The following is a 24,122-nucleotide window of genomic DNA, read 5'->3' on the forward strand; positions in this document are numbered from 1 at the left end:
CGTCGAAGGGGATCCAATAAAAATATACCCTTTCCTTTGGTTCTCTTCCTGAACGTCGCCACTTCAAGGTACCTCAACTATTTACTTGTTGTATTGATCAACCAAAAAATTCAATAGGAAAAAAAGAGGCAATAAGGTGCGAAAATATCCTGAAAGGGAAACGAGGCTCAGCCAACAAACATTTCGGTATTTTTTTCCCTTCTTTTTGAAGAATGGTTCACTGAACAGCCAGCAAGGACGAAATAATTTTGAACATAAGTTGATAAAAACATGTAGTGAGTTAAACTATGGGAAGCAAAGTACAAATTTAGCTCACTCACTGTAGATTAGGAATTATATTTTTTAAGGGGGGTTGAGAGACCCTTCAAAGAAAGGACAACAAAAATAAAAGTGGCTCCTATTGTTTAACCACAGTTGCAACTGTGGCTATGGGGTTATCAAACAGCTAATCTCATCAGCTTATCCAGATGAAAAAAAAGACAGGGTCTAAGCTGTTCAAACGATCCCGGAGGAACACTAATCAGAAACCACACTACACACTTCGGCCTTTGAACAAAAAAAAATTGAACCCTTTAAATTGTTAAATGTGTTTCCATAGCAATCGAATATAAATACTACCTATTATTGCACTTTTTCAAAATTAAGATTGCCTTTTGGAGTATTGATAGAGCAAAGCAAATAATCAATCAAAATGGGTGGTAAACCCTCTCAAATCTCGATTCATACTAGTGAGAAATCTGCTGATTTTATTAATAGCACTAAAAAGGAAACTGATATCACAAGCTATAATGAATCCATCATCTCTGAATCGGAGGAGGCAGAAGAGTCTGCGAATAACCCCTTTTTGAACGAAAAGTTTAAGGAAAAATATATTAGATTATATGAAGATACCAGATATGAGTGCCGTTCAAGTCTTGATGCTAATTTCAAATGGACCAAACAAGAGCAACGGAGGATAACCTGGAAACTAGATTTAACTGTGACCCTTATGGCATGTTTTTTCTTTGTTTCCTTGAATATGGATAGGGGGAACCTAGCTCAAGCGGTATCTGATAATATGTTGAAAGATTTGAAAATGACAACAAATAATTACAACACTGGTAATACTATTTTTTATGTTTGCTTTTTAGCTGCTGAGTTGCCATCCCAATTAATTTCTAAAAGGTTGGGTGCTGATGTCTGGATTCCGATTCAAATGACATTATGGTCAATAGTTACCATTTGTCAGTTTAAGCTTGGTGGTAGGCACAGTTTTTATGCATGCCGTGCTTTGCTAGGTTTATGTGAAGGCGGATTTATCCCTGATCTTATATTGTGGCTTTCTTATTTTTACACTTCTGCTGAACTATCCATTAGATTGTCTTTCTTCTGGACTGCCATGTACTTCACCAAAATCATAAACTATTTAATTGCCTATGGAATTTTACACATGAGAGGTGTTCGAGGACATGCAGGCTGGCAATGGCTTTTCTTGATTGAAGGTTTATTGACTCTTGTCGTTGGTATCTCCGCCTTTTTTTTGATGGTTCCTTCTCCAGTTCAAACGAAAAAACCATGGAACCCAAAAGGTTGGTTTACAGAGAGGGAGGAAAAAATTGTTGTCAATAAAGTCCTTAGAGATGATCCAACAAAGGGTGATATGCATAACAGGCAAGGGTTAAACCTCAAGATGTTAGTTGAAGCCATTAGTGACTGGCATCTCTGGCCAATTTACTTTATTGGACTCATTGCATATATACCAGAAAACACAATTGAAAGTTATATGACTTTGCTCCTTAGAGACATGGGATTCAGCACCTTCCATACAAATTTGCTTTGTATCCCTTACAATTTTCTGAGAATTATCATGCTATTATTGACAACATGGTTGAGTGAGAGAGTCACCAATATATTTGGGACTGCTCTAATTCAACCGTTATGGACAAGCGTTTGCATTGGAGTCTTGAGGTTCTGGAGTGGAAACTTTTACGAGAAATGGCAGACATATGCCTTGTTAACAGTGTTTTTGTCTGTTCCTTATATTCATGCAATGATGGTCTCGGCAACTTCCAGAAATTCAAAGAGTATCAAGACTAGAACTGTTGGATCCTCTCTATACAATATGTTTGTCCAGACTGGTTCTATTATCTCGTCAAACATCTATCGTACAGACGATAAACCTCTTTATCACAAAGGTAACTCTGTATTATTTGCTTTTGCTTTGCTTATGTTTCCAACATTAATTGCAACTAAATATTTCTACCGTCGCTTAAACTCAAAACGGGATGAGATTTGGAACAACATGTCAGATCAAGAACGTGATGAATATATTGCGACAACTACAGATAAATATTCTAGCCGTCTAGATTTTAGGTATGCCCATTGAGTGTTAGCTTTCACTTCCCGTGTCTTCCTTCTTGCCAAAATTTAAAGCTGTGTACATGTTTTTGTGTATTTTGTGTTATGTGAATTTCTATTATTATATATATTGATATTTGTATTTGATGTAATGCACTCTCAATCAGAAATAGGGCGCTTGCGTTGGCATTTCCAATTCATAAAAATAGGCGACGTTGTTTGAAACAGTTATGAAACTATTTATATACTGTCCTTATTAAAAACGAATTAAAAAGGCGGTTGGGTTACAGTGATTGATTTCATATTGAATAATTCATCCACCCATTGCTTTACATAGTGATTATAATAAAGAGTTGGGCCTAAAACAAAAAATTATTAATGTCTAACTTTGAATAAACTGTTCAAAATACTCCTCTGGACTCAAATTAGCAATATACTCAGTATGCTTAATGCTTTCTTTCTCTAAATGAGGAGACCACTTTTCATACTCTTCTTGACTACCTATCGGTCTTTCGGCAATAGTGGTTACTCTAAATGCATGTCTAATGCAGTTTGTGTCTGGCCAGTCGTGTGTTGCGGTATGTTGTACTCTACGATTATCCCATACAACAACGGTATTTTCATCCCATGACAATCTGATGTGTGCATCTAGACATGATTCGATATGTTTAAGCAAAAACGCCAGTAATTTATTACTTTCTTCCGTTTTGAGACCCAATATTCTTCTAGTAAAGCCTCTATTGACAAATAGGCACTTTCTTTTTAAAACTGGGTGATACCTTACAATGGGATGTATGGATTCAATAGGATTCTTCCTTTCGATACTACCAGATTTACTTGCTTCTTCGGCTTGAGCCTTGGAGCTATGTAAAGCCTTGAGATCCTTGATTCTCGATTTCATCAACGGAGATAGCCTATCATAGACTTCAAACATATCCAAAAACTGAGTGTCGCCTCCAGAAGGGCCTGTTTGTAACATTGTGAAAGCGGTAATACCAGGTGTTTGTGTTTCATAGGAGACGTCTGAATGCCACGACACTTTGTGTAATCTATCTTTAAAAAGATCCTTGTTGACTTCTAGTCCACCCTTAGCAAAGACCAAATGAAATTCTGGTTGGTTTTTTGGGGCACCTCTAGTTGGATGGATATGTAAAGGCCCAAAATATCTCCCCCAGTCTTTAATTTCTTCAAACCCTTGGTCCTTGAAATCTTGATTTCTGAAGGCAACAACACCATATGTCTCAACCAATAAGGCTAGATCATCCTTTTGCTGATTATTCAAATTGCTTAACTGGATACCGTCGACTTCCAAGCCCAATTTGGGAGAAACATGCTTGAACTTAACATCGGAATTTTTCAAAGATTTGAATCTGAAATCGCCAAAGAAGCCTCTATCCACGTGTTTAAACACTCCTATATGATCAAACTGGTGATCTTGGTCTTTTTCCCAGGTTGGAGCCCACTTTGGATACTTGACTTCACTAAGGACTTCATTGGAAGGCGGTAAATATTCCTTGTTTTCAATTGTTTGTAACCTCATCATGTTTAATTTACTACTACCGTTACGTCTGCTGATAGTAACTGGCATAAAACTACTCCGGGATTGGTTCCTCGATGCCTATTTATATGGAAATTTATCCTTAAGCGACATGGGACTATTTAGCTTCAAACACCGACAAAAATGGCATACACCTTCTTGTGAATTGGTCTACCACAGTCCCTTTGGATAAACTGTGGCATCTATTTCACGTGTCTTTGGCCGGCTAGAAATAAAACCAGATCCCCCCCCCCCCTCCTCTATTTGGTTAAGACTTGACGGAAAGCCACTTTCTCTTATGCTATAATTCTTCTAACAGTCTCTGTCCTCTGTTTTCCATATTTTATGCCTTATTTCTCTGTTGCTTCCGCATCTCTTCTGTGGCTTTCCCATCCACAAAATAAGCTTTTTGCATTTCTACAAATTGTTCCAAACAGCCATATACCCCTGGATAGAAATATTCAACATACAATCAACAGTTAGCCCAAGGAGAAAGTATGAAACGTTGACTGTTTTAAAAGGTTTTGGTTTTCCCTCCAATGATGCATCTCTTGTATATTTCACAAGCACTGCAATGTTCTCCTGTGGGGCGCATTTGATAGGCAAACCGGTATATCCGCACATGTTCCTCTTTCGGCCAACAATGTTTTCTCTATCTGTACACTGGCCAAAACGTGCGGGTGCGGCTATTTTTGCAAGAATTCACACCAAGATAAACAAACAAAGGAAGGAGAAAGAGAGGCTGCATGGTGCAAAGAGAGAGAGGGGTGCTAAAGAGGGGAGTATTTTGCCATTCCCGGTAAATATGACGACCGAGATCAATAGGGGCTCTCTTTTTGTGTTATGTTGAAGGTTAGCGTGTAGGAGTAACAGCGGTATATAACCAACAGTTTAGACACTACTGGAAAGCTAAAGTATAGGAATAAACAGGTAGAGGAAAAGAAAAAGAAAAAAGGGAGAAAACCCCCACCGATAGACCCAGAACTGGCCTTTATCGATCTTGGCATTTCCCAATTCGGCAATTCGAAATATGATTTGCGAGCGGAATTCAGTCATCTCTGATAAGTGGAGGAGAATGGATAAGGTATAATTTTTTTCTAACGTCAATATTATGTCTGACGGTGTTTGCTGATCTGCCACTTGAACTTGAAGACTTGAAAGACAACCCTTTCTTTTTCTTATTTAGAAGTTTCCCATTGACAAAGGACAGAGTATTGGCCTTTTTTTTTTTTGGCAGAGTGGAAGAATGAACGTTCCGGAAAACACCTCCTCTATTGTTCCTGTTAAGCTCCTAAAGCAGGAGTTACTTAATGAAATGGCAAATAATTCAAACACTTCTTTAGAAATTTTTAAAATGTTCAATAGTAACAACAACCTCCTACCTAGAAATGAGAGAATTTTAAATTTGTCCTGGAGGATGAACAGTATCAATAGGATTTCGAAACCTAGAAGGAGGTCTACCGGTCAGCATTCACGTACTATATCAAATTCAAGTTCTAATTATAAGAACATCACGCTACTCAACAGTTTCAACAACAATGATCATCTTTTGGAAGTCTCCAAACCAATGGATTCTCATTCTGAGAAGAGTGACCATGTGGAATTTGATTATATCGAACATATACGCAGAATATCAAAGGAAGAGTATGGCATTGACGTTGATCAGGGCAAAGATGAAGATTATGAAATGAACTTCCTGAAAGAAGTGCATTCTCCTGTTACAGCCCATTCGTTGTCTGTTTCATCTACAACAAATTCAGTTTTCTCCTATAATAACCAACAACAATTTCCAACTTCTTCAAACTCGACCCAAAAGCAAAACTCCTCCATGAAAAAATTATCAACTACATCAACACCCGCAACATCAACAGAGAGTAGAAATAATCATACAACGAGTGTATTAAAAGAAGATTTCAGTATAGATAACTATTTGAACTTGGAAGAAAATTTTACCGAGTTGATTAGTGGAACAAAGCAGGAAGACAATTTAAATAGTTACCTGGATTCCGATTTGTCAAATTATATTAATAATCTAGAATTCTCAATAAATGGCTCAAATGGTGAAACTGATACCATTAAAAAGGGATCAGTATCATCAATAAACACTTTCAGTTTGAGCAGCAATGCAACGCCAATGACAATTTCAACGTCGCCTGATTTCATGCAGTTGCAACATTTGACGTCAAAGGCGCCGCCTGTTGCACCGCAAGTAACAAAAATAGATTCAATGTCGACCCTTAACTCATCGCAACCCATTTGCGAAAACTGTTTCACAACAACAACTCCATTGTGGCGGAAAACCAGTGATAACAGACTGTTGTGTAATGCATGTGGTTTATTCTTTAAACTACATGGCGTCATTAGGCCTCCCACAAACAATCCACATTATCATCAAAGAAATCTACAAGCATCGCCTTCCAAGAATTGCGACAATAATTTAAAGCCATTCCCCCTATCCAATGAGGTGAGTCCTTTTACAAACCCATTATTATCAACTAAAAGGAGAAGTTCAAACAACTCCCTTAATAATCACAGGGTGCCTGCTAAAACTGAAGCGCTATCTGCTGACCTCGATTGGCTGAAGTTTGAACTTTAACTTACTGCCAGACAAATGACACCAATTAATGTCTCATGGACGCGTCTAGTATTTTAGGGGAAATTAAACTACGGGGTATCGTTATATTGAACAATTGCTAACCTTTTCTACCCTTAGATGCTTTTAAGCAATCGTAAATTGCCGTGACTCGTTGCTAAGTTGAAGAGATGAGATCCCTTCCGCAGCCCAGGTACTCAAGAAGGCGGACACTTCAGAGAATATTCAGGTCAGTAGTCAACCTATTCAGTACAGGCTACGTTTCAGATTCATCTGCATTTACACATCATACTGTACTTGACAGATCCTCTCATAAGACAAGGATCAGAAGATCGAGAGTTACTGGGCGTCCAACTCCGAGGCATACCGTGGTGAGTAAACTTGGTAACAAGCTAGTTTCTGAATTAATTGAAGACGAAACCATCATTGCTAATATCGTCACGAATGAATTCGGGAGTTTTGCTACCAAGATTGGACATGGTGGTATAACGGCTGCTAATGATGTAAACAGAAATGCCAAAAAGGGTTGGCTCAGTCTGTGGAAGAGAGGCAAACATGTAGATTTAGGAATTTTTTAGTCGGGTGTACTAAAATGAAGTGCATCACCAGTGTGCAATCTGTTTTTTCGTTATCCCTAGTTATTCTACGTACAAACACATAGTAATTAATTATACCATTCCTAAATGTATTTTTAGTAGAAAATTCGATATCTTTGCTATATGATATTAAAAAAAAGGGGGAAAAAGTAAAGGGGCTCATTTCTTGCACTGTAATTCTCGAAGTACATGTTTTTGCGAGTTTCGAGGGAACCGGTTTTTTTTTTCAGATGGAATTTTTGATTACGTGTCAATGAACATAAACTTTTTAAATCACCTCTCTCAAATAAGATTAGTAATCCCAAGTACAATGGTCCATAACCCAATAAGTATACTTGTGCTTCTACTCTCGTTGCTGACAATTGTGTTAGCGGGGGAGGATTATTATAAAATCCTTGGAGTTGATAGAAATGCGGACGAAAAAGAGATTAGAAATGCATATCGTCAGTTAAGTAAGAAATATCATCCTGACAAAAATCCAGGGGACGAAAATGCACAGCATAAATTTATGGAGATTTCTAATGCCTATGATACTCTAATGGATGAAGAGAAAAGGAGAATATATGATCAGTATGGTGAGGAAGGTCTGCAAGGTGGTGCTGGGAACCATAGAGGAGGCGGAGGTGGCGGAGGTGGCGGTTTTGGTGGGGATCCTTTTGCACAGTTCTTTGGAGGAGGGTTCAGGCGTGGACCTCAAAGAGCACCAGATGTCACTTCAGAGATAACATTCACGTTAAGGGATTTTTATAATGGTAAGAATGTCGACATCCAAATCAACATGGTTGGTAAATGTGAAAAGTGTAATGGCTCAGGATCGTCAGATAAGAGTAGAACCCAATGTACACAATGTGGAGGGCATGGTAGATTGGTACAGAGAATGAATTTAGGTAATGGGATGATTCAGCAATTTGAAGTTCCATGTCCAAAATGTAATGGTGAAGGTCACATCATCAAAAACAAGTGTAGAACCTGTCATGGTCAAGGAGTGCATAACCAGGTAAAAACTTTCAACGTGCATCTCAATCCAGGCACTCCAAGAAATTACGTTGAGGTTTTCTCAGGTCAAGGACAAGCACAGCCACGAATGGAACCTGGTGATTTACGTTTACAGTTGAAGGAAGACAAGACAGATAATGATGGCTATCGTAGGGTTGGCAGTAATTTATATAGAACAGAGGCATTGACGTTGAAGGAAGCGTTATTGGGAGGATGGGAAATTAAAATACCATTTTTTGATCAATACGATCCTTTTTTGACACTATCAAGAAAGAAAGGGGTAATGGTCCAAAATGGTGAAGTGGAAGTTATTAAAGGTAAAGGTATGCCCATATTCCATGGTAATGATGAGTACGGTGACTTATTCATTGAATATGTGGTTGTTTTTCCTACAAATTCAAAAAAGTTGAAGCAACTACATGACGAGCTATAAATTTAGGAATAATAAAGATGTATTTCTATATTTGTATAGAGAGTATTTTTTTTTCATGTTTGCGTTTCCCTGGCTGATTGTATTTCAGTTATAGTCCTAGTTCGTTGTGGACTTTCAACAAATAGGCTTTTTATTAGGGACACTAATTCATGAGTTTCAAGCTCGTAAAACTTAGCATCGTAAAAATCATCAAGGATACCTTTAAGGTTGGCTGATAGCACCAACTTGATTTGCTGTAATTTTGTCCAAGATTGGATTCCTTCAGCTTTAATACCCATAGTATTGACCTTTTGTTCAAGTTGCTGGGTGATGGAATCTATGATGTTGCTGAGTATGTTGGATTCAAAGGAGGAGATATCCTTCCTACATGTTATCCTATTACATATATTGTTTGATACTTGGAATGTAATAGTGATTAATGTATTGACAACCAATTGCTTGTTTAGATGACTCAATTTTGACAACTCAAAAAATACTTCGTCAAATTGCGAATTAAATCTAATTAAAAATTCCTTCGAATACCCTTCCAATTTTTCACCGTTATCAAGCTCATCATCATTCCAAATAGTCAGCGCATAATCATCAAGCACTTTAACCAATAGCAGGATTTTATCGTTAACATACTCGTTAATGAATGATAAATTCATCTTATGACAATTTGTGAAATCAATATCATAAACCCTGCCACATTCTTCTAGTAACTTGTTGAAATCATTATAAAATAAAACACTATTCTTGTATGTAGTAAATAGCTGCGATTCTATCATCATAAAATAAGAAGTGCACAGTTTCTTTAAACCCTGTTTGAATAATGCCTTTGAATCTTCTACTTGATCTTCACTAACTCCAAGCTCTTTCAAACTAGTATAATTCATCATATACCTCTCAATAACTTTCAGTAAATGTAAAACTAAAGGGGAATACTTGAATGTAGTTTTATTTAAGTTTCTCGAGGTAGCATCGTCAAGTTCCAAGTCCACTTCTTCCTCCCATGCGCCCCAATCGTCATCATCAATTTTTGCTTTTCCTTTTTGACTAGCTTCTGAAATAGAATCCAAGTCTAGCTCCTCATCCACATCCCAGCCACCATCATCTTCGAGTTCTAATCCAAGATCGCTTTGGTCCAGTTTCCCTTCCACCTCCTTCTTATCAGTACAGTCGCCATCACCATCCTTATCTCCATCAGCTTCCCAAACATCATGCTTCCCCCAGTCATTGTTCCATTCGTTTGTAATTGATTGACCATTTAAAGCAGCACTTTCTTTGCCATAATCATCCCCGATTTCGACTGTTATCAAATTATTTTCGTTTAGTTCACCCTCAAATTCTTTGTGGATAAGCCTTAAAACAAGAATCTTAAACTCGTCCACAGTGCCATCCACAAGATTATCTACCCAAGACGTTATCAAATCATCAATCCAAAATTCCAAATCACAGATTCCGTCAGTAGACCAACCTTCTGTTGATAGTTGAGAAGCAATCTTATAGAGTACGGCTATACTCGACTGCTCCATAGTGACCTTATATTTATTACCATTATCATCATCATCATCATAGCCAAGCTTTTCGACAATTAACAAATAGACATTTTTTCTGTCAAACATCCTACGCCTCAACTCCCTCAATATAGTTTTACCCAAAATATATCTGAAGTTCGAATACTCAGGTATGTCGCAGATTAGTGAAGCTGTATAATCAATGAAACATATTACTTGCTGAACAGAGTTCACTAACCCAAAAAAACTATACTCAGATTTTTCAAAGTGTAAAACATTTTTTTCCATTTCAACAACAAACCCATCGTCGAATTTATCAAAAGCTGTGTTCAATAGATTGTTAAAAATCTTAGCAATATTAAAGTGCTCATTTATTTTTACACTTAATAATCCACGAGTCAACTTGAAAAACTCATTCATCAGAACACCATCAACTTCTGGGAAGATTTTAATGTCAGGATATTCTCTAATGTTAAAATACTCTTGAAATTTGTGATTCGAGGTATCGTTCAGCTCTGTTTGATAACTGATTAATAGGTTATCCAACTCACCAAATATTTTCACTTGAGATACTTCGCTTTGAGGCATGTATCCTGATTTAATCTGATCAATTTTCTTTTGAAGTCTATAAAAACTTTTCAGCTTGTCAGTAAAGTTTGTTGATTGTTTATAATCGTCAATTAGACCATTAACAACCCACAACTGATTGCATACTTCAACTGTTTCATTTATATCATGTCTCGAAAACTGCTTGGGGTGTGAGTTAGGTGTCATCAGAGTCTCTCCTTTTGAAACGCCAGAGGGACCTTTGCGGCTTGAACCTGAAGAATAACTTTGTATTTTTTTATCTAGTTCCTTTAGTTTAAGGTTCAAGGTTTTCAAACTTTCACTTATATCTATGTCATGTTTCTCCATCATGAAATAACAGCCTGGCCAAAAGTCGGTTATCTCAAACAACTTTTAAATACTAAAACCACTAACAGATGTGTTGTTCAATTCATCGACTCCAAATTTTGGCTGTGCGCACTCTGCTTCTCATATAAAAATACGGATTACAGTTAAAAGTACATTAAAGTAAAGTTACATCAGTTTGTTATAAAAGCTTGAATTATAGTTTCTCAAATAACCAGATATTCATCCATAATCGCTTCTGCTTGTGCATGATTTCCGTTGAGATTGTATATCGTATAGAGGTTGTGGGCAGCTTCCTTCTTTAGGTCATACGCCGAATCATCGACTTCAATATTCAAAACACGTCCATAGAATACAACTGCTATATGGTCAAGACCTAACAGGTTAAAATATCGGCCTAAATTGTATAGTGCCTCCATTCTGTAATACGGATCACTTTGGTCTTTAGTCTTTATATATTCCATCATATAAGAAAGACCTTGTAGAACTTGAAAACTAGAATTTAGGGTCTTCCTTTGAACTGACCTGTGAAGATTTGCTAATGATAGCAAAAACAGCAATTCTGGATTATTTGGGTAAGAGTAATAAAGTTTCATCAAGTACACCAAGGCAGACGTGTATGATTTATTCATAAAGAGATAGGAAGCGTATATGTAATTCAGAGTGAAATGATCTTTAGAAAGATCAACATTAGTTTTAGTGATGGTAGCTTTTCCGACAATAGCATCGTTTCCAGGATCTTTTAAATAGTCGAACGCCTTGATTTGACGCAATAAGAACTTTTGTGAGGGTGCATCAGCGTATTTCTGCTCCATCTCGCTATTTGGAATAAAGCTGGCAAGGTATAGCCTGAATGAATCACTTGCAAATTGATACTCATTCATCAAACCCCTAGTTTGATTCATGATAATTTGGGAATCCTGTGTCAATATTCCAACAGAAAGCCCCACCAATCTGGTGGTTAGTTCTTTTTCTTTGAAGACAATTGCATGTCGAATAATTTCTTCGACGGAGGTAGCAGTTTCGGTGTCTTTCTCAAATTCTGCCACCAATAGGGCATATTTAACAAAGACATAGTACCACTGTTCATATGTCAATCCCTTGAACCCAATTTCAGGAATTTCGTCATTAGAATATTGCTGTGTCAAGATAATTTCAGTTTGCAAATATTTCATTCTCAAGAGCTTTTGATCGATATTTAGTTTGGCCGTTCTTAACCGTAGTCTGGTGTTGAATGCAACCAACTTATCTTGAGGAAAAAACATTTTGTACATGGTAAATATTGTGATTAAATCGGAAACAAGTTCAATCCAAACCCTAGTTCTAACCTTTAGTGATTCCTCTTCCACTTCGGTTAGATCTCCCGTTTGTAGATCTTCGATTTGCTTTAAGATGCTTGAACATTTTGTGTACAATTTTTTAACTCGAATCTCAGATTTCAATGACATTGTCTTGAGTTCGTCGTTCGTATATTTTACCCTTTTCTTCTTCTTCTTTTTAACCGGATAGTCTTCAATAATAGCTTGTGTTTGACCAATATCATTTTGTCCAAATCCTAGATCATCCTCTTCTTCCTCCTCTTCACTCAAAATGGATTCTCTGGTCTCATGCTCCTCATTTTTTGTTCTCTCCCTCAATCTTTCCAACTTCGCATCTCTATACAGCCTGTTGGCTTGTTCGATATCATCTAGATAAAAATAACATTCTGCAAGAGCAACCTTCAGTTCAACATTATCCTTATCAAATTCGAGAAGTCTGATATAAGTATCCTTGGCATTCTCAAAATCTTCTGTTTCTCTCAAACATCTCGCTATAGTAGTCACCAGTTCATACGTATTGTATTCCTCGTGATACGACAAAGGGATCAAGAACTCCAAAGCTTCCTTAAACAAACCAAAACTTTCCAACTCCATACCCACTTTAAAAAATAAATCCGGAGTTTCTTCTACAGGCTGGTCCAACAAAACTGAAAAATGCTTCAATGACTCTTCTTCCTGCTTATTATTAAGCCTAAAAATTCCCAACTGGACCCTAATGTCAATAGGGAGGGAATAATCTAAAGAGCCATCTCTTGCCTTCAACTTTTGAAATCGAGGATGATCTAGCCTTCTTTCATCAAATTCAATATCATTATTTGGATTTTCATCCCAGAATGTCTGTTCTTCTCTTTCCTGAATCCAACGAGATACTTGTCTCAAGGCCTTGATACCTAACACCCATGCTGCTTTAGATGCATACAACTCTGATAAAATATTCAATTCAGACCAGTCAAATATAATATTCTCCAACGTTACTGACTCTCCTTTATCAACTAGTTTTCTGTATTTCACATTGTCATCTAAGATTTTCGTATATAATGAGATTGCATCGTTAACTCTACCTTCCTCAACATAAACTTTTGCCAATTCTCTAACAATTTTGGAATCCGATGGCAAAACAGAGCGAATCTTGAGCAAACCGCTAGAGGCTCTCTTATACTTTCCAACTTCTCTATATAGACACGCACGTGAAAATATGGCGTCATAATCTTTGCCTTTGCTTGCACTGATGGCACGTCTGTAGCAATAAATAGCTTGTTTGAAATGACCTAGTTCAACTGATAACTCGGCTACCGTTTTCCAGAAGTCAACATCTCCGGGATTCAAATGAGCTGCCAATAGCCAGATATTTGAACATCTATTGACGTCATTTTGCATACGATAAATTTCACCTAGAGTTTTGTATGCACTAAAATTGTTTTTATCTAATTTAATCACTTGTTTGTAAATTTTTATTGCTTTATCCAGCTCGTTCATTGCAAATGCTTCATTGGCTTGTGACAAGAGTAACTTTACTTCGGGATCAAGCTCCGTACGTCTCATCCTTCTCCTCATAGCTGCCAATCCGCCACGTTTTTTAGGTCTCTTTCTCTTGACTTTGAAATTTCTAGCTTCACGCAATGCGTTCCTAAAAGTGAATTCGTCATCCGAATCATTATCACTGTTTGAATCGTGTGCTTCATCATCGTTGTCAAACCCTAAGTCAGCTAAGGTTTGATATCTTTTTTGCTTACTCTCAGCTGAGTCTTCAAAATCAGACAGCTCCGAATCATCATCGGCATCTTCAAGGGCATCTCCTTGAAGATCAATATCTTCATCATCTTGCTCCTCCTCTTCCTCCTCTTCTTCTCCGTTTAATGAATAACCATCGTTAATAGAGTCATCATTGTCGTCTGAAAACTCCAACGCTTCTTCATTGTAATCATCGTCATCTAGTAACTGGCGCAATTGATCCTTTGAAAAGTGATCCAAATCAAAGTCTGCTCCGTTATGTGAAGTGCTCCTCGGGCTAGTCATTGGTACATCAAGAAGAAGCTAATCTGGACAAAATATTCGATATACCACAAGAAAAAGTTTGTTATGGTCTTTCTTAAAGGAGACCATCTCCTCGAAATTCATTCTCGCAATGCTCAGAAATTAAAATCAAGACATGATATCGTGCTACAATAGATCTTTGTGAAGGCAAACTAGGATCTAACTGTCTTACTTTTGAGAAAAAAGTAATCTTCTGGCAACAATTTCAGAATGGTACGTACTTTAGCAACTACTTTAATTGGGCAACCAGCTGTTAGGGGAAGGTTTACTAACATATCATACAATTAAATAGTTTTCAGGGTTTCCAGGGTTTCCAGGTCAGCCAGGGCAATTTTTTGCTCCAGTACCACAATCCTTTGAAGACTTCTTCAGATGCTACCCAATTAGGATGATGAAAGATGGGGCAAACAAAGATGTTGCGAATTATGGTGGTAAGATATTCTTGCCTCAATCTGCATTACATAAATTATCCATGCTAAATATCAGATATCCATTATTATTCAAATTATCAAATACTAATACAGGGAAACATACACATAGTGGTGTTTTGGAATTTACAGCAGATGAGGGAAGATGTTATTTACCGGATTGGATGATGGATACTCTTGGTGTTAGCCCAGGGACTGTAGTGAAAATTGAAACTACAGACTTGGCCCAAGGTAATTTCGTTAAGCTAGAACCTCAGTCAGTCGATTTCTTAGAGATAAGTGATCCGAAGGCAGTGTTGGAGAATGCTTTACGAAATTTTACAACCTTAACTGTCGGTGATATCATTGAACTGAAATACAACAATAACGTTTATAAAATAAAAATTCTAGAGGTCAAACCAGAATCTCCGTTGGGGGGTATATGTGTTATTGAGACTGATTTAGTAACTGATTTTGCAACCCCTGTTGGGTATGTCGAGCCTGATTATGAAAAACTCAAGGAGGAAAACAATAAAAAAAAGAGAGAGCAAGCATTGTCTGCTCCATCTTTAAAGGGCAAAGGCACGATGGCAACGAAGATAAATTATGGAAAAATTATTGGGTCTTCGAAAGATAATGAAAACAAAAGTTTCCAAGGGCAAGGAGTAAAACTATCGGGTAAGAAAGTTAGTGATGTTTTGGAAAAAAAGTTTGAGACTGAAGATTTGGATTTAACTGGTCCTGTAAAACCACTAGAGCTTCCTCCCGGTTATCTGTTTTTTGGTTTCCCGTACAAACCATATGTCGATGAATTTGAAGCTGCGGAAAAGGAAAGAGACTCCAGAGAAACAATTGTTGTGTTTCAAGGCCAGGGGCAAAGTTTGAGGGCTAAGAAGCGGAAGGATAAAAACAAAGGGCATATACCTAGCAAAAACAAAGTTCGATCTCCGGAAGCTATAGTTATCGATTCCGATTAAAACACTTTATATGTCTGTATAACGTATAAGAGCTCAAAGACACAGTTCATTTTATATACAATTAAGCTCTTGCTAAAATACTGTATGAGATGTAATCAAGGTATGATAATTCTGACGGATTTTCATTTTCTAATTGGTTATCATACGCTTCTAGCAATGTGGCACTTCTCAAGAGACTAGATACCTTGCGTAGATTGAGGTGGTTCCAATGGTCTGTGGTTACCGAATAGTCATGCGTTGCTGCAAGAGACGCTCCAACTGATGACTTGAATTCAACTTTTGCATAGTGATAATTATCTTCCACCTTATTCCCAGGATTTGTTGTTACATTTTCTACGGGACCAAAAACTCCCATAAGTTTACTTAATAAGTTCTCATCAAAAACCACTTTATTTTTCCACTTGACAGATACTATCTTACAGGCTCTATCTCGATTTTTCTCGTGATTAATCGAAGGATACGTACTAGTATGTTTCAAATAATCATCAAACCGGTCTGACAAATTCACCGCCTGCTGGCGTAAAACATACTGCTCCTGCTGCTCAGCCTTATACCGTGATTCTCTATTCCTCAAATCAGATTTAAACTTGTGAACTGAAGGGTTCGTATTCTCTGTTGAGATTTTTCTCTTTTCCACTTCTATGTCATATTCTTTTCGAATGATATCATTCGATAGTACTATATTTGCAAGACTGACAAATTTAAATCGATCATTAACATCAATTCCATTATTCTTATCCGGATGAAACTTTAAAGCCTTCTTTCTATATGCAGACCTAATCACCTCATTCGAAGCATTCCTATCGATTTCCAAAATGTCGTATGCATCTTTTCCAGAATCCAAGAGTAATCGGATTGTGTTTTCTAAAGAACGGTCCATATTTGAATTCGCCTGTATTAGAAGTAGAGAAACCCTCAATTGACCAAAGAGAACTTTTTTTTCCCCCTCAATTGCAATAGATAAAGCGTCGCCACTTCGACATACAAGTGCCGAGCTCTAAAATTTTTCTTTCTGCTGTATGTAGTCCCTATTCTTTTCTTCCTTTTCTGTGGCTTGCCCAACAGCCAAAGTCCCCCCTTGTGAGCAGCTCCTCTAAGTATGATCGGAATTCAGTAATCAGATGATTATGTGTTTTGAAATATTCAGGGGGAAGTTTGGGGGTGAATCGGCTTATTTTTAAAAAGTTGTTAATGATGAAATTCTACTCAGCTCACTCTGAAAGTAATGAAGAAAAACGTTTAGTTTCCAACATTCATCAATTTCCTGACTACAACTTTTAAGAATGAGTCTAATGTGGCTTGTAAGTATCTGTAGCATTGAGTTGAATGTCTCATCTTTTTTTCAGCTGGGGACTGTCCAATCTAAAACCATCTACTTTAAAATAAACTTGAGCTAATTTTTGGTTTCTACGGAGTTATAAAATCTGGTCTGTTTAATAGGCAATATAATAAACAGTTTCAGATGCGATTTATACTTAGAAATTGCAGAAATTATAGTAAGTAGAGAAGGAACTTGCACCTATCGAATAGCCTCGAGACTTTTGTTAGCACTGGGGAATTTTTTAGCGCTTGAGGGCTAGGCGGGACCAGCATCTGAAACACTGCTTTGTGTAAATATAAGTGTTAATTGCCATCACAATGTATCTATGCTTAAAGCGTCGGTATCGGTTAAAGCTACTTTTCCATGTAACCCACCTCCATTGTTAAACGCCAAGAATGTTTTGTTTCCTTTCTAGACTTGTTTCTCAACCTTGGCCAAGCTACTACAATCCTAAGCTAGGACAAAGTAGCTACTCATGGGAAGTGCTGGAATATCCAAATGTAACCACTCCCTATAATTGAAGCTTTGGAAAATTCATTGACTTTCTAAGGAATTTACCTCTAACGCCGTATTTGAATTCTTGAAACTGACGGGTGATGGATAATAAAGTTATGAGGTTAAAAAAATGCATCCCTCTTAGAAATCTTCATTTCTAGTATCGGCTAATGCTCCTAAAATAGCTAAAACTAGATCAATAAGACACAACAGATCTCTCGATTTTCTGCTTTTCTAAATTATAATTTGGTAAGCTTATGATGGGTGTATTAGTCTTTCATGGTAACCCTTAGCTGAGCCAGGAAGAAGCTGGTGTTTGAATATCAGTGCAACAATTCCTATAAAGTCTTCTACGTTGTAATATGTGAGTATTCACAGCAACATATTTCCACGGTTGTACTCTTCATCCTATTCCTTTCTTGTCAAATATTTTGCATGCTAAAATCATCATATGTAAAGGGGTATCTAATCATGGAGCCAGTGGCATCAATACCTGCACTTGAGCAATATTATAGGAGAAGACGATACTTTTTGATTTAGCAGCTTTGAAAAAACTTTAGAAGAATATATTGATTCTTCTTGATTTGGCACAAATGGCTAATCTCATCTATTCTTCCTTTGTCCTAATAAACTGGGTTTCTGGGTATCATATTTGTTTCTTTGCGGAAACTTATTCTTCAAACCACAAAACGAGACTTTTTCTCTGCCTGTTTTAAAAGCTAAAATTGACTTTTTCACAAAGTTCTTTACTTAATAGGACTTTATAGTTTGTGGCAGAATAAAAGATGTTGACTATTGTTCACCAAGGTGGAGACCTGTATAGCCTTTTGAATAAAAGATAAATTTCGTCAAGACTTTTTTATATTCCATGTTAGGTCCAGAGTAATGCCTATATATCATCGTGTTCCTTAAAGGGCTAAACAAAACAGATCAAAAAACTAAAGAAAAGAAATTGGTCTCACATTTGTAAGTATATCCGTTAAATTGCCATATCCAACTCCGTTTCTGGCAAAACCCTTTAAGGTTACGATATAGGATTTGTGTAAAATCAAATTAACGAAGTTTAGTATCTGACTTTGAGCCCCAATTGACTTTTGAAATGTTTGGATTTTACTTCCACACAACCTTTGTTTTTGGATATTTGAATAATAGTTACACATAGTTATATAAGAGACAACGATTTTTTCCATCAAGTAAATAGCTAAAAAGCAACTATTTGCATGTACGCCTATCTAAATTTTGATACCCGAAAAATAAAAGATTACGTCTATGGCCTTTTGAATAGTTCATGTTAAAAATTACAACAAATAAAATCTTTTGAAGTTTTTGAGTCTTAAGATATTTTCTTCAGTTAATTCTTTCAAAACTTTACAAATATTAGATTTAGTGCCCTTGGAGTGATAGTAAACTAGGCCTTTTAAAAAGACAGAAGTCGGGTTAATGGTCTAGTGGTATGATTCTCGCTTTGGGTGCGAGAGGCCCTGGGTTCAATTCCCAGTTGACCCCTTTCTTTTTTTGAATTTTTTCAAAATATTATTGTTGAAATTAATACTTCTCCACGTGGACCCTTTAATTTTATCTAGTTTTATTTGCATGATACAAATGTATGTTTTAATTGAGTCAAACAAGTTTATCTGAAGAAGGAGGCTTTGTTAATTTCTTCCTACACTGTTTTTAATTTAAATACCGCTATTAGCCAACTTTATCCCGGTTTTCTATTTATCAATCAATCTCAGACGATCTTGAAATTGGTTTGGTTAAACTGGATTTTCACATTACTTGATTTTCAAACTCGATAAACTAATATGGAACAATCACACGACTACAAATCATACGGCCAACAATGGAAAGACGACTTCAAATGGAGTGGCATTAAGTACAACTGTTCCAACGTGTTTCCAAGTGCCGCTGATTGGAAGGACCAAGGCAAGGCGGTCTATCACATTTTCATCAAGGGACCAGTCCATATTGCAAGGTTCATCTCTCACAAATAGGACTTTCTTGTCATAAGCACTTCATTGAGTGGGCTCTCTACGAATAATCTCACACCTCACCACATCACACTTCACCACACTAAACAACCCACCTCATATTGCATCACTTTACATTATACTATTTTATGCCTGGATTCTCTTTCTCTTTTAATCTTGTCTAATGTACCTGGTTACCGAACTTTAATAGAATATATAACAATAACCGTCTTTTGACTAGCCTGTTTCTTTTTTTTTTTTTTTTTGGCTTACTCTTACCGAGCCTCCACGAACTATCTCTTGTGCGCGCCCAATTTTCAGAGTTTCCTATTTAGGGTAATTTTGCACTTTCGCTTTCTCTAATATTCGTTAAAGAAGTCATTCTGTTATCTCACTAATGAGGGAAGAAGGAGACAAAGGATGTGTATAGAGGAGAGCCTGTGGTAAGAAAGAGACAGGACAAAATAGAATAAAGGAACAAGAAGATGCTCTGTTTAAACTAAGACAAAGCGCATAAAAGTAATGACGTCCTAAGTGACTGAATAGCTTCTTGTTGTGTCAAGCAAGTGGGGCCTCTGTACGCCGAAGGTTGCAGTGTGAGATGTATTGTTTATATTTGGGTTAATATATTTGAAAATTGACTCGGGCCGCGGAAAGACTGTTCTATCTTCTATCGTCGGTGATAGCTATTGTCTTTAGGGGGGTGATACCATATAAAGGAGGACTCTCCCAACTGGGTGGATCGGTTGGTGGGCCTAAAGTTTATTTTTTTTTGGCTTTTTTCTGTTGTCTGTTTCTTTTCTTGGTTTAACGTAATTATTGCGTTCATTAGTAAACATAGATCTTCTTCAAGAGTCAATATCAACAATTCATTGAAAATGGCAGACGTAGTTTTAGGTTCTCAATGGGGTGACGAAGGTAAGGGTAAGTTGGTTGACTTATTATGTGATGACATTGAAGTTTGTGCAAGATGCCAGGGTGGAAATAATGCAGGTCATACCATTGTTATTGGTAAAACCAAATACGATTTTCATATGTTACCTTCAGGTTTGATCAATAAAAAATGTCTCAACTTGGTTGGTTCGGGTGTTGTCGTTCATTTACCTTCTTTCTTTGATGAACTAAAGAAGATCGAAGACCAAGGATTGGAATGCAGAGACAGATTGTTTTTATCTTCAAGAGCACACTTAGTTTTCGACTTTCACCAAAGAGTCGATAAGCTTAGGGAAGCTGAATTGAGCGGTAACAAGAAGTCCATTGGTACTACCGGTAAGGGTATTGGTCCAACCTACTCAACAAAAGCTTCAAGATCGGGTATTAGAGTTCATCACTTGGTTAGTGATGAAGAAGGTGCTTGGGAAGAATTTGAAACCAAGTTGAGAAGATTGTACAATACAAGAGTTAAAAGATACGGCGAATTTGAATACGACATTGAGGGGGAACTGAATAGATATAAGGTTTTGAAAGAGCAAATCAAGCCATTTGTTGTTGATTCTGTTGAATTTATGCATGATGCTTTACTAAAGAAAAAGAAAATTTTGGTTGAAGGTGCCAACGCTTTAATGTTAGACTTGGATTTTGGTACTTATCCTTATGTCACTTCTTCCAATACTGGTATTGGAGGTGTTTTAACAGGTTTAGGTATCCCGGCAACAGCCATTAGGAATGTTTATGGTGTTGTTAAAGCTTATACCACAAGAGTCGGAGAAGGTCCATTCCCAACTGAGCAATTAAATGAAGTTGGTGAGAAATTACAAGATATCGGCCGTGAGTTTGGTGTTACTACCGGTAGGAAGAGAAGATGTGGCTGGTTAGATCTAGTGGTTCTCAAATATTCAACTTGGATCAATGGTTACACTTCTCTGAATATCACAAAATTGGATGTTTTAGATTCTTTCAAGGAACTTAAGGTTGCAACTGCTTATAAATATAAAGGCGAAGTTCTTAAGTCCTTCCCTGAATGTCTGAAAGTTCTTGGTAAGGTCGAAGTTGTCTACGAGACATTACCTGGTTGGGAGGAAGATATTACTCAAGTCAAGTCATACAAAGACCTCCCAGAAAATGCTAAAAAGTACTTGAAATTCATTGAAGATTACCTCAATGTTCCTATCCAATGGGTTGGTACCGGTCCAGCTAGAGAATCTATGCTGGATAAGCCTGTGAATTGATTCGACTCTCATATACTTTGCATTTGTACTTTTATAATTAGCTAGAATTAAAAGAAATGAAACTAAGAAACGATAAATTATGAACGCCCCAGAGAAAGAGAGACATGGAGAAATGTGGCGGCAAGTCACGTGCAGGGTCACATTTACACAAATTTCCTTTTTCGGAGACCATCCCTTGCAAAGAATTACTGGGGCTCAAAAGTCCATTTATGCTTGTTCTAGGTTGAAGATTACAAAATTGAGGCATCAAAAAACACCGGCTATGTATAACTCGGTATAAGAATACCACAGCATGGAAACTGGGCATTTGGAGTGATTATACACATTAGTTGATTTCTCCGTCTCTTAGTCACAACAGGTATTTGAATCTGTTTTTTTTTCTAATATTGCATTTTCTACCAAGGGTAAGAAGCCGTATTCTTTAGAGGGAAAACAGAAAATATTGTTGTATTTTATATTTCAGAGGATATACGAGGATTATTACATTAAATAGGATTAAAAATAAATAGTTATCTATCAATAAAGGAAAGTAAAAGAACTACTGTTTCTTAATTTCAATGGAAGAATTGAATTATGGGACCAGTGGTTCTACAAATTACCACAATCAATCAGAACCTGCAATAAATGAACATTCAAATTCTATCTCGAATATTTCTAGTTTTACTAGTATTGATAAAAATAATAGCATAAACAATGTCGCCTGTGCAAATCCATCACAAAAAGATTTATTCCGAATTTTGAACCAACCACAACATGGTGCTTCTCAGTTGAACCACCACCCAGCTAGTGTACCCATGATGGGAGAAGAAGATGTGGCCTTTTTGCAAGCTGCGAAAGAAATTGTTCGAATGAATGAAAATAAGGTCGATCCTACCATTCGTGATATACTAAACAGATTACAATATTCTAATTCTCCCCATGGGGGGATGCCTATATCTATGCAGTACTTGAGGAGCATCGAAGGAGTCAATGATGAGAGTGAAAACGAAAGTGAGAAAGAGTTTGATCAATGTGAAGATGGAGATCATCATCATTCCGACAATAATTTCATCTTAGGCCACAGGTTTAATAATGGCGGTGCCAATTTGAACGAGGGGAACGGACTCTTAAGCCCAGGTCGATCTGATATTTATACAAAGCAATACCATATTCATTCACCACAGGATTCGTATCACCAAAATGTAGGTAATCCTTTGATAGTACCCCCATTTACAGAAAACCCTCTAAGAAATCCTCCCAACAATTTAGAGTTCCCTCAATTTTCACTGGATATCTTCAAAACTAACCAAAATCTTCAAGGCCAGGGATATATCGATCACTTTGTGTCAAACAACCGAAATACGAAGGGCTACGAAGATGAGGATGCGGGAAATAATAGTGAAGAGAAAGAAGACTATTATGGAGAAGAAGTTGATGATCTTAATTTTGAAGGTAGACAAAGCCGAAAGAATTCAAGCTCTAAGAATGATAGAAGTACCTCCCAGGTTAATGAAAACGAACCGAGGAATTATAAGTGTCAAGATTGTGGTATATCATTCAAACGATCAAGTGATTTGAAGAGACACGAGAAGATACATTTAAAGACACCGCCAAACATATGTCCTCAGTGCCGTAAAGGGTTCGCCAGACGAGACGCTCTGAAGAGACATATTGGAACACTTACATGCAATCGGAACCGGAAGCGTCTCATTGAAAAGCTCCAAGAGGAGGGAAATTTTGAGCTTGTGCAACAGCTGCAAAATCCGAATTGATGTGGAGTTAATTAAAGTAGATTTATTTGTATATAACCTAGTTGGCTAACCCTTGTATTGTGTTTGTATTTACTATATGAAAGAATGGAATTAGTGTGCCATTGTGAATCATGCTAAAAAAAAAAAAGGAAAACCAGGCAGCAATCCGTGCACCACCAAGCTTGTCGGGAACGTCCAGTTTTTTACTGAAATTTGGTGGAACTTTCAAATTCATCGCCCTGGCACATACCTTACAAGATCAATTGGCCTAGCTCTTTGACATAACAGAAACAAGCAGATTCACAATGGTTATCGACCCAGAAAAGTTAGCAAAGTTACAAAAGTCCTCTGCAAAGAAGATTGGTGGTAAGAGAGTTGCCGCAAAGAAGGTCAACAAGTCATCTGAAGGCGACGATTCCAAATTACAAGCAACTTTAGCAAAGTTCAACCCAACCACTTTAACTGATGTCGCTGAAGCTAACTTCTTTAGAGATGACGGTTCTGTCTTACACTTCAACAGAGTTGGTGTTCAAGCGTGCGCTGCAAATAACACTTATGCTGTTACTGGTTTTGGTCAAGAGAAGCAAATTACCGAATTATTGCCAGGTATTTTGACCCAATTAGGTGCTGAAAACTTGGAATTGTTGCAGCAATTAGCTCAAACTTTCCAACAAAACCCAGAACAATTAGCAAACTTGAGAAAACAAGCAGCTAATGAAAAGGAAGAAGACATTCCTGAATTAGTTGAAGGTGAAACTTTCGATGTCGAGTAAACCTTGGATAAAGGGTTATCATCAACTT

The 24,122-nt window shown here is 37.1% G+C and overlaps 12 protein-coding genes and 1 non-coding gene across 13 annotated transcripts; 9 read left to right on the forward strand and 4 right to left on the reverse strand.

Moving 5' to 3' along the window:
* Window positions 1-691: 691 nt before the first annotated feature.
* C5L36_0B02760 (uncharacterized protein) lies at window positions 692-2,365 on the forward strand (the record flags this gene model as incomplete). The annotated part of the gene is made up of 1 exon (XM_029464635.1): window positions 692-2,365. The coding sequence occupies one exon, from the start codon at window positions 692-694 to the stop codon at window positions 2,363-2,365; it is 1,674 nt and encodes a 557-aa protein (XP_029320494.1).
* Window positions 2,366-2,719: 354 nt separating this feature from the next.
* On the reverse strand, window positions 2,720-3,925 carry C5L36_0B02770 (uncharacterized protein; the record flags this gene model as incomplete). The annotated part of the gene is made up of 1 exon (XM_029464636.1): window positions 2,720-3,925. The coding sequence occupies one exon, from the start codon at window positions 3,923-3,925 to the stop codon at window positions 2,720-2,722; it is 1,206 nt and encodes a 401-aa protein (XP_029320495.1).
* Window positions 3,926-5,120: 1,195 nt separating this feature from the next.
* On the forward strand, window positions 5,121-6,470 carry C5L36_0B02780 (uncharacterized protein; the record flags this gene model as incomplete). Its single annotated transcript, XM_029464637.1, has 1 exon — window positions 5,121-6,470. The coding sequence occupies one exon, from the start codon at window positions 5,121-5,123 to the stop codon at window positions 6,468-6,470; it is 1,350 nt and encodes a 449-aa protein (XP_029320496.1).
* A 167-nt stretch (window positions 6,471-6,637) lies between these two features.
* On the forward strand, window positions 6,638-7,045 carry C5L36_0B02785 (uncharacterized protein; the record flags this gene model as incomplete). The annotated part of the gene is made up of 1 exon (XM_029464638.1): window positions 6,638-7,045. One exon carries the CDS (start codon window positions 6,638-6,640, stop codon window positions 7,043-7,045), a length of 408 nt encoding a protein of 135 aa, XP_029320497.1.
* Window positions 7,046-7,316: 271 nt separating this feature from the next.
* On the forward strand, window positions 7,317-8,492 carry C5L36_0B02790 (uncharacterized protein; the record flags this gene model as incomplete). The annotated part of the gene is made up of 1 exon (XM_029464639.1): window positions 7,317-8,492. The coding sequence occupies one exon, from the start codon at window positions 7,317-7,319 to the stop codon at window positions 8,490-8,492; it is 1,176 nt and encodes a 391-aa protein (XP_029320498.1).
* A 53-nt stretch (window positions 8,493-8,545) lies between these two features.
* Window positions 8,546-10,906, reverse strand: C5L36_0B02800 (uncharacterized protein; the record flags this gene model as incomplete). Its single annotated transcript, XM_029464640.1, has 1 exon — window positions 8,546-10,906. One exon carries the CDS (start codon window positions 10,904-10,906, stop codon window positions 8,546-8,548), a length of 2,361 nt encoding a protein of 786 aa, XP_029320499.1.
* A 200-nt stretch (window positions 10,907-11,106) lies between these two features.
* Window positions 11,107-14,235, reverse strand: C5L36_0B02810 (uncharacterized protein; the record flags this gene model as incomplete). The annotated part of the gene is made up of 1 exon (XM_029464641.1): window positions 11,107-14,235. One exon carries the CDS (start codon window positions 14,233-14,235, stop codon window positions 11,107-11,109), a length of 3,129 nt encoding a protein of 1,042 aa, XP_029320500.1.
* Window positions 14,236-14,641: 406 nt separating this feature from the next.
* C5L36_0B02820 (uncharacterized protein) lies at window positions 14,642-15,637 on the forward strand (the record flags this gene model as incomplete). Its single annotated transcript, XM_029464642.1, has 1 exon — window positions 14,642-15,637. The coding sequence occupies one exon, from the start codon at window positions 14,642-14,644 to the stop codon at window positions 15,635-15,637; it is 996 nt and encodes a 331-aa protein (XP_029320501.1).
* A 61-nt stretch (window positions 15,638-15,698) lies between these two features.
* C5L36_0B02830 (uncharacterized protein) lies at window positions 15,699-16,517 on the reverse strand (the record flags this gene model as incomplete). Its single annotated transcript, XM_029464643.1, has 1 exon — window positions 15,699-16,517. One exon carries the CDS (start codon window positions 16,515-16,517, stop codon window positions 15,699-15,701), a length of 819 nt encoding a protein of 272 aa, XP_029320502.1.
* A 2,370-nt stretch (window positions 16,518-18,887) lies between these two features.
* On the forward strand, window positions 18,888-18,959 carry C5L36_0Btrna3P. The gene has a single exon. It is a non-coding gene; the product is annotated as a tRNA-Pro (tRNA).
* A 1,342-nt stretch (window positions 18,960-20,301) lies between these two features.
* On the forward strand, window positions 20,302-21,591 carry C5L36_0B02840 (uncharacterized protein; the record flags this gene model as incomplete). Its single annotated transcript, XM_029464644.1, has 1 exon — window positions 20,302-21,591. One exon carries the CDS (start codon window positions 20,302-20,304, stop codon window positions 21,589-21,591), a length of 1,290 nt encoding a protein of 429 aa, XP_029320503.1.
* A 557-nt stretch (window positions 21,592-22,148) lies between these two features.
* C5L36_0B02850 (uncharacterized protein) lies at window positions 22,149-23,342 on the forward strand (the record flags this gene model as incomplete). Its single annotated transcript, XM_029464645.1, has 1 exon — window positions 22,149-23,342. One exon carries the CDS (start codon window positions 22,149-22,151, stop codon window positions 23,340-23,342), a length of 1,194 nt encoding a protein of 397 aa, XP_029320504.1.
* Window positions 23,343-23,626: 284 nt separating this feature from the next.
* Window positions 23,627-24,094, forward strand: C5L36_0B02860 (uncharacterized protein; the record flags this gene model as incomplete). Its single annotated transcript, XM_029464646.1, has 1 exon — window positions 23,627-24,094. The coding sequence occupies one exon, from the start codon at window positions 23,627-23,629 to the stop codon at window positions 24,092-24,094; it is 468 nt and encodes a 155-aa protein (XP_029320505.1).
* Window positions 24,095-24,122: the final 28 nt, after the last annotated feature.

This window comes from Pichia kudriavzevii, chromosome 2 (genome assembly GCF_003054445.1).
Source record: "Pichia kudriavzevii chromosome 2, complete sequence".
NCBI classification, from domain to species: domain Eukaryota; kingdom Fungi; phylum Ascomycota; class Pichiomycetes; order Pichiales; family Pichiaceae; genus Pichia; species Pichia kudriavzevii.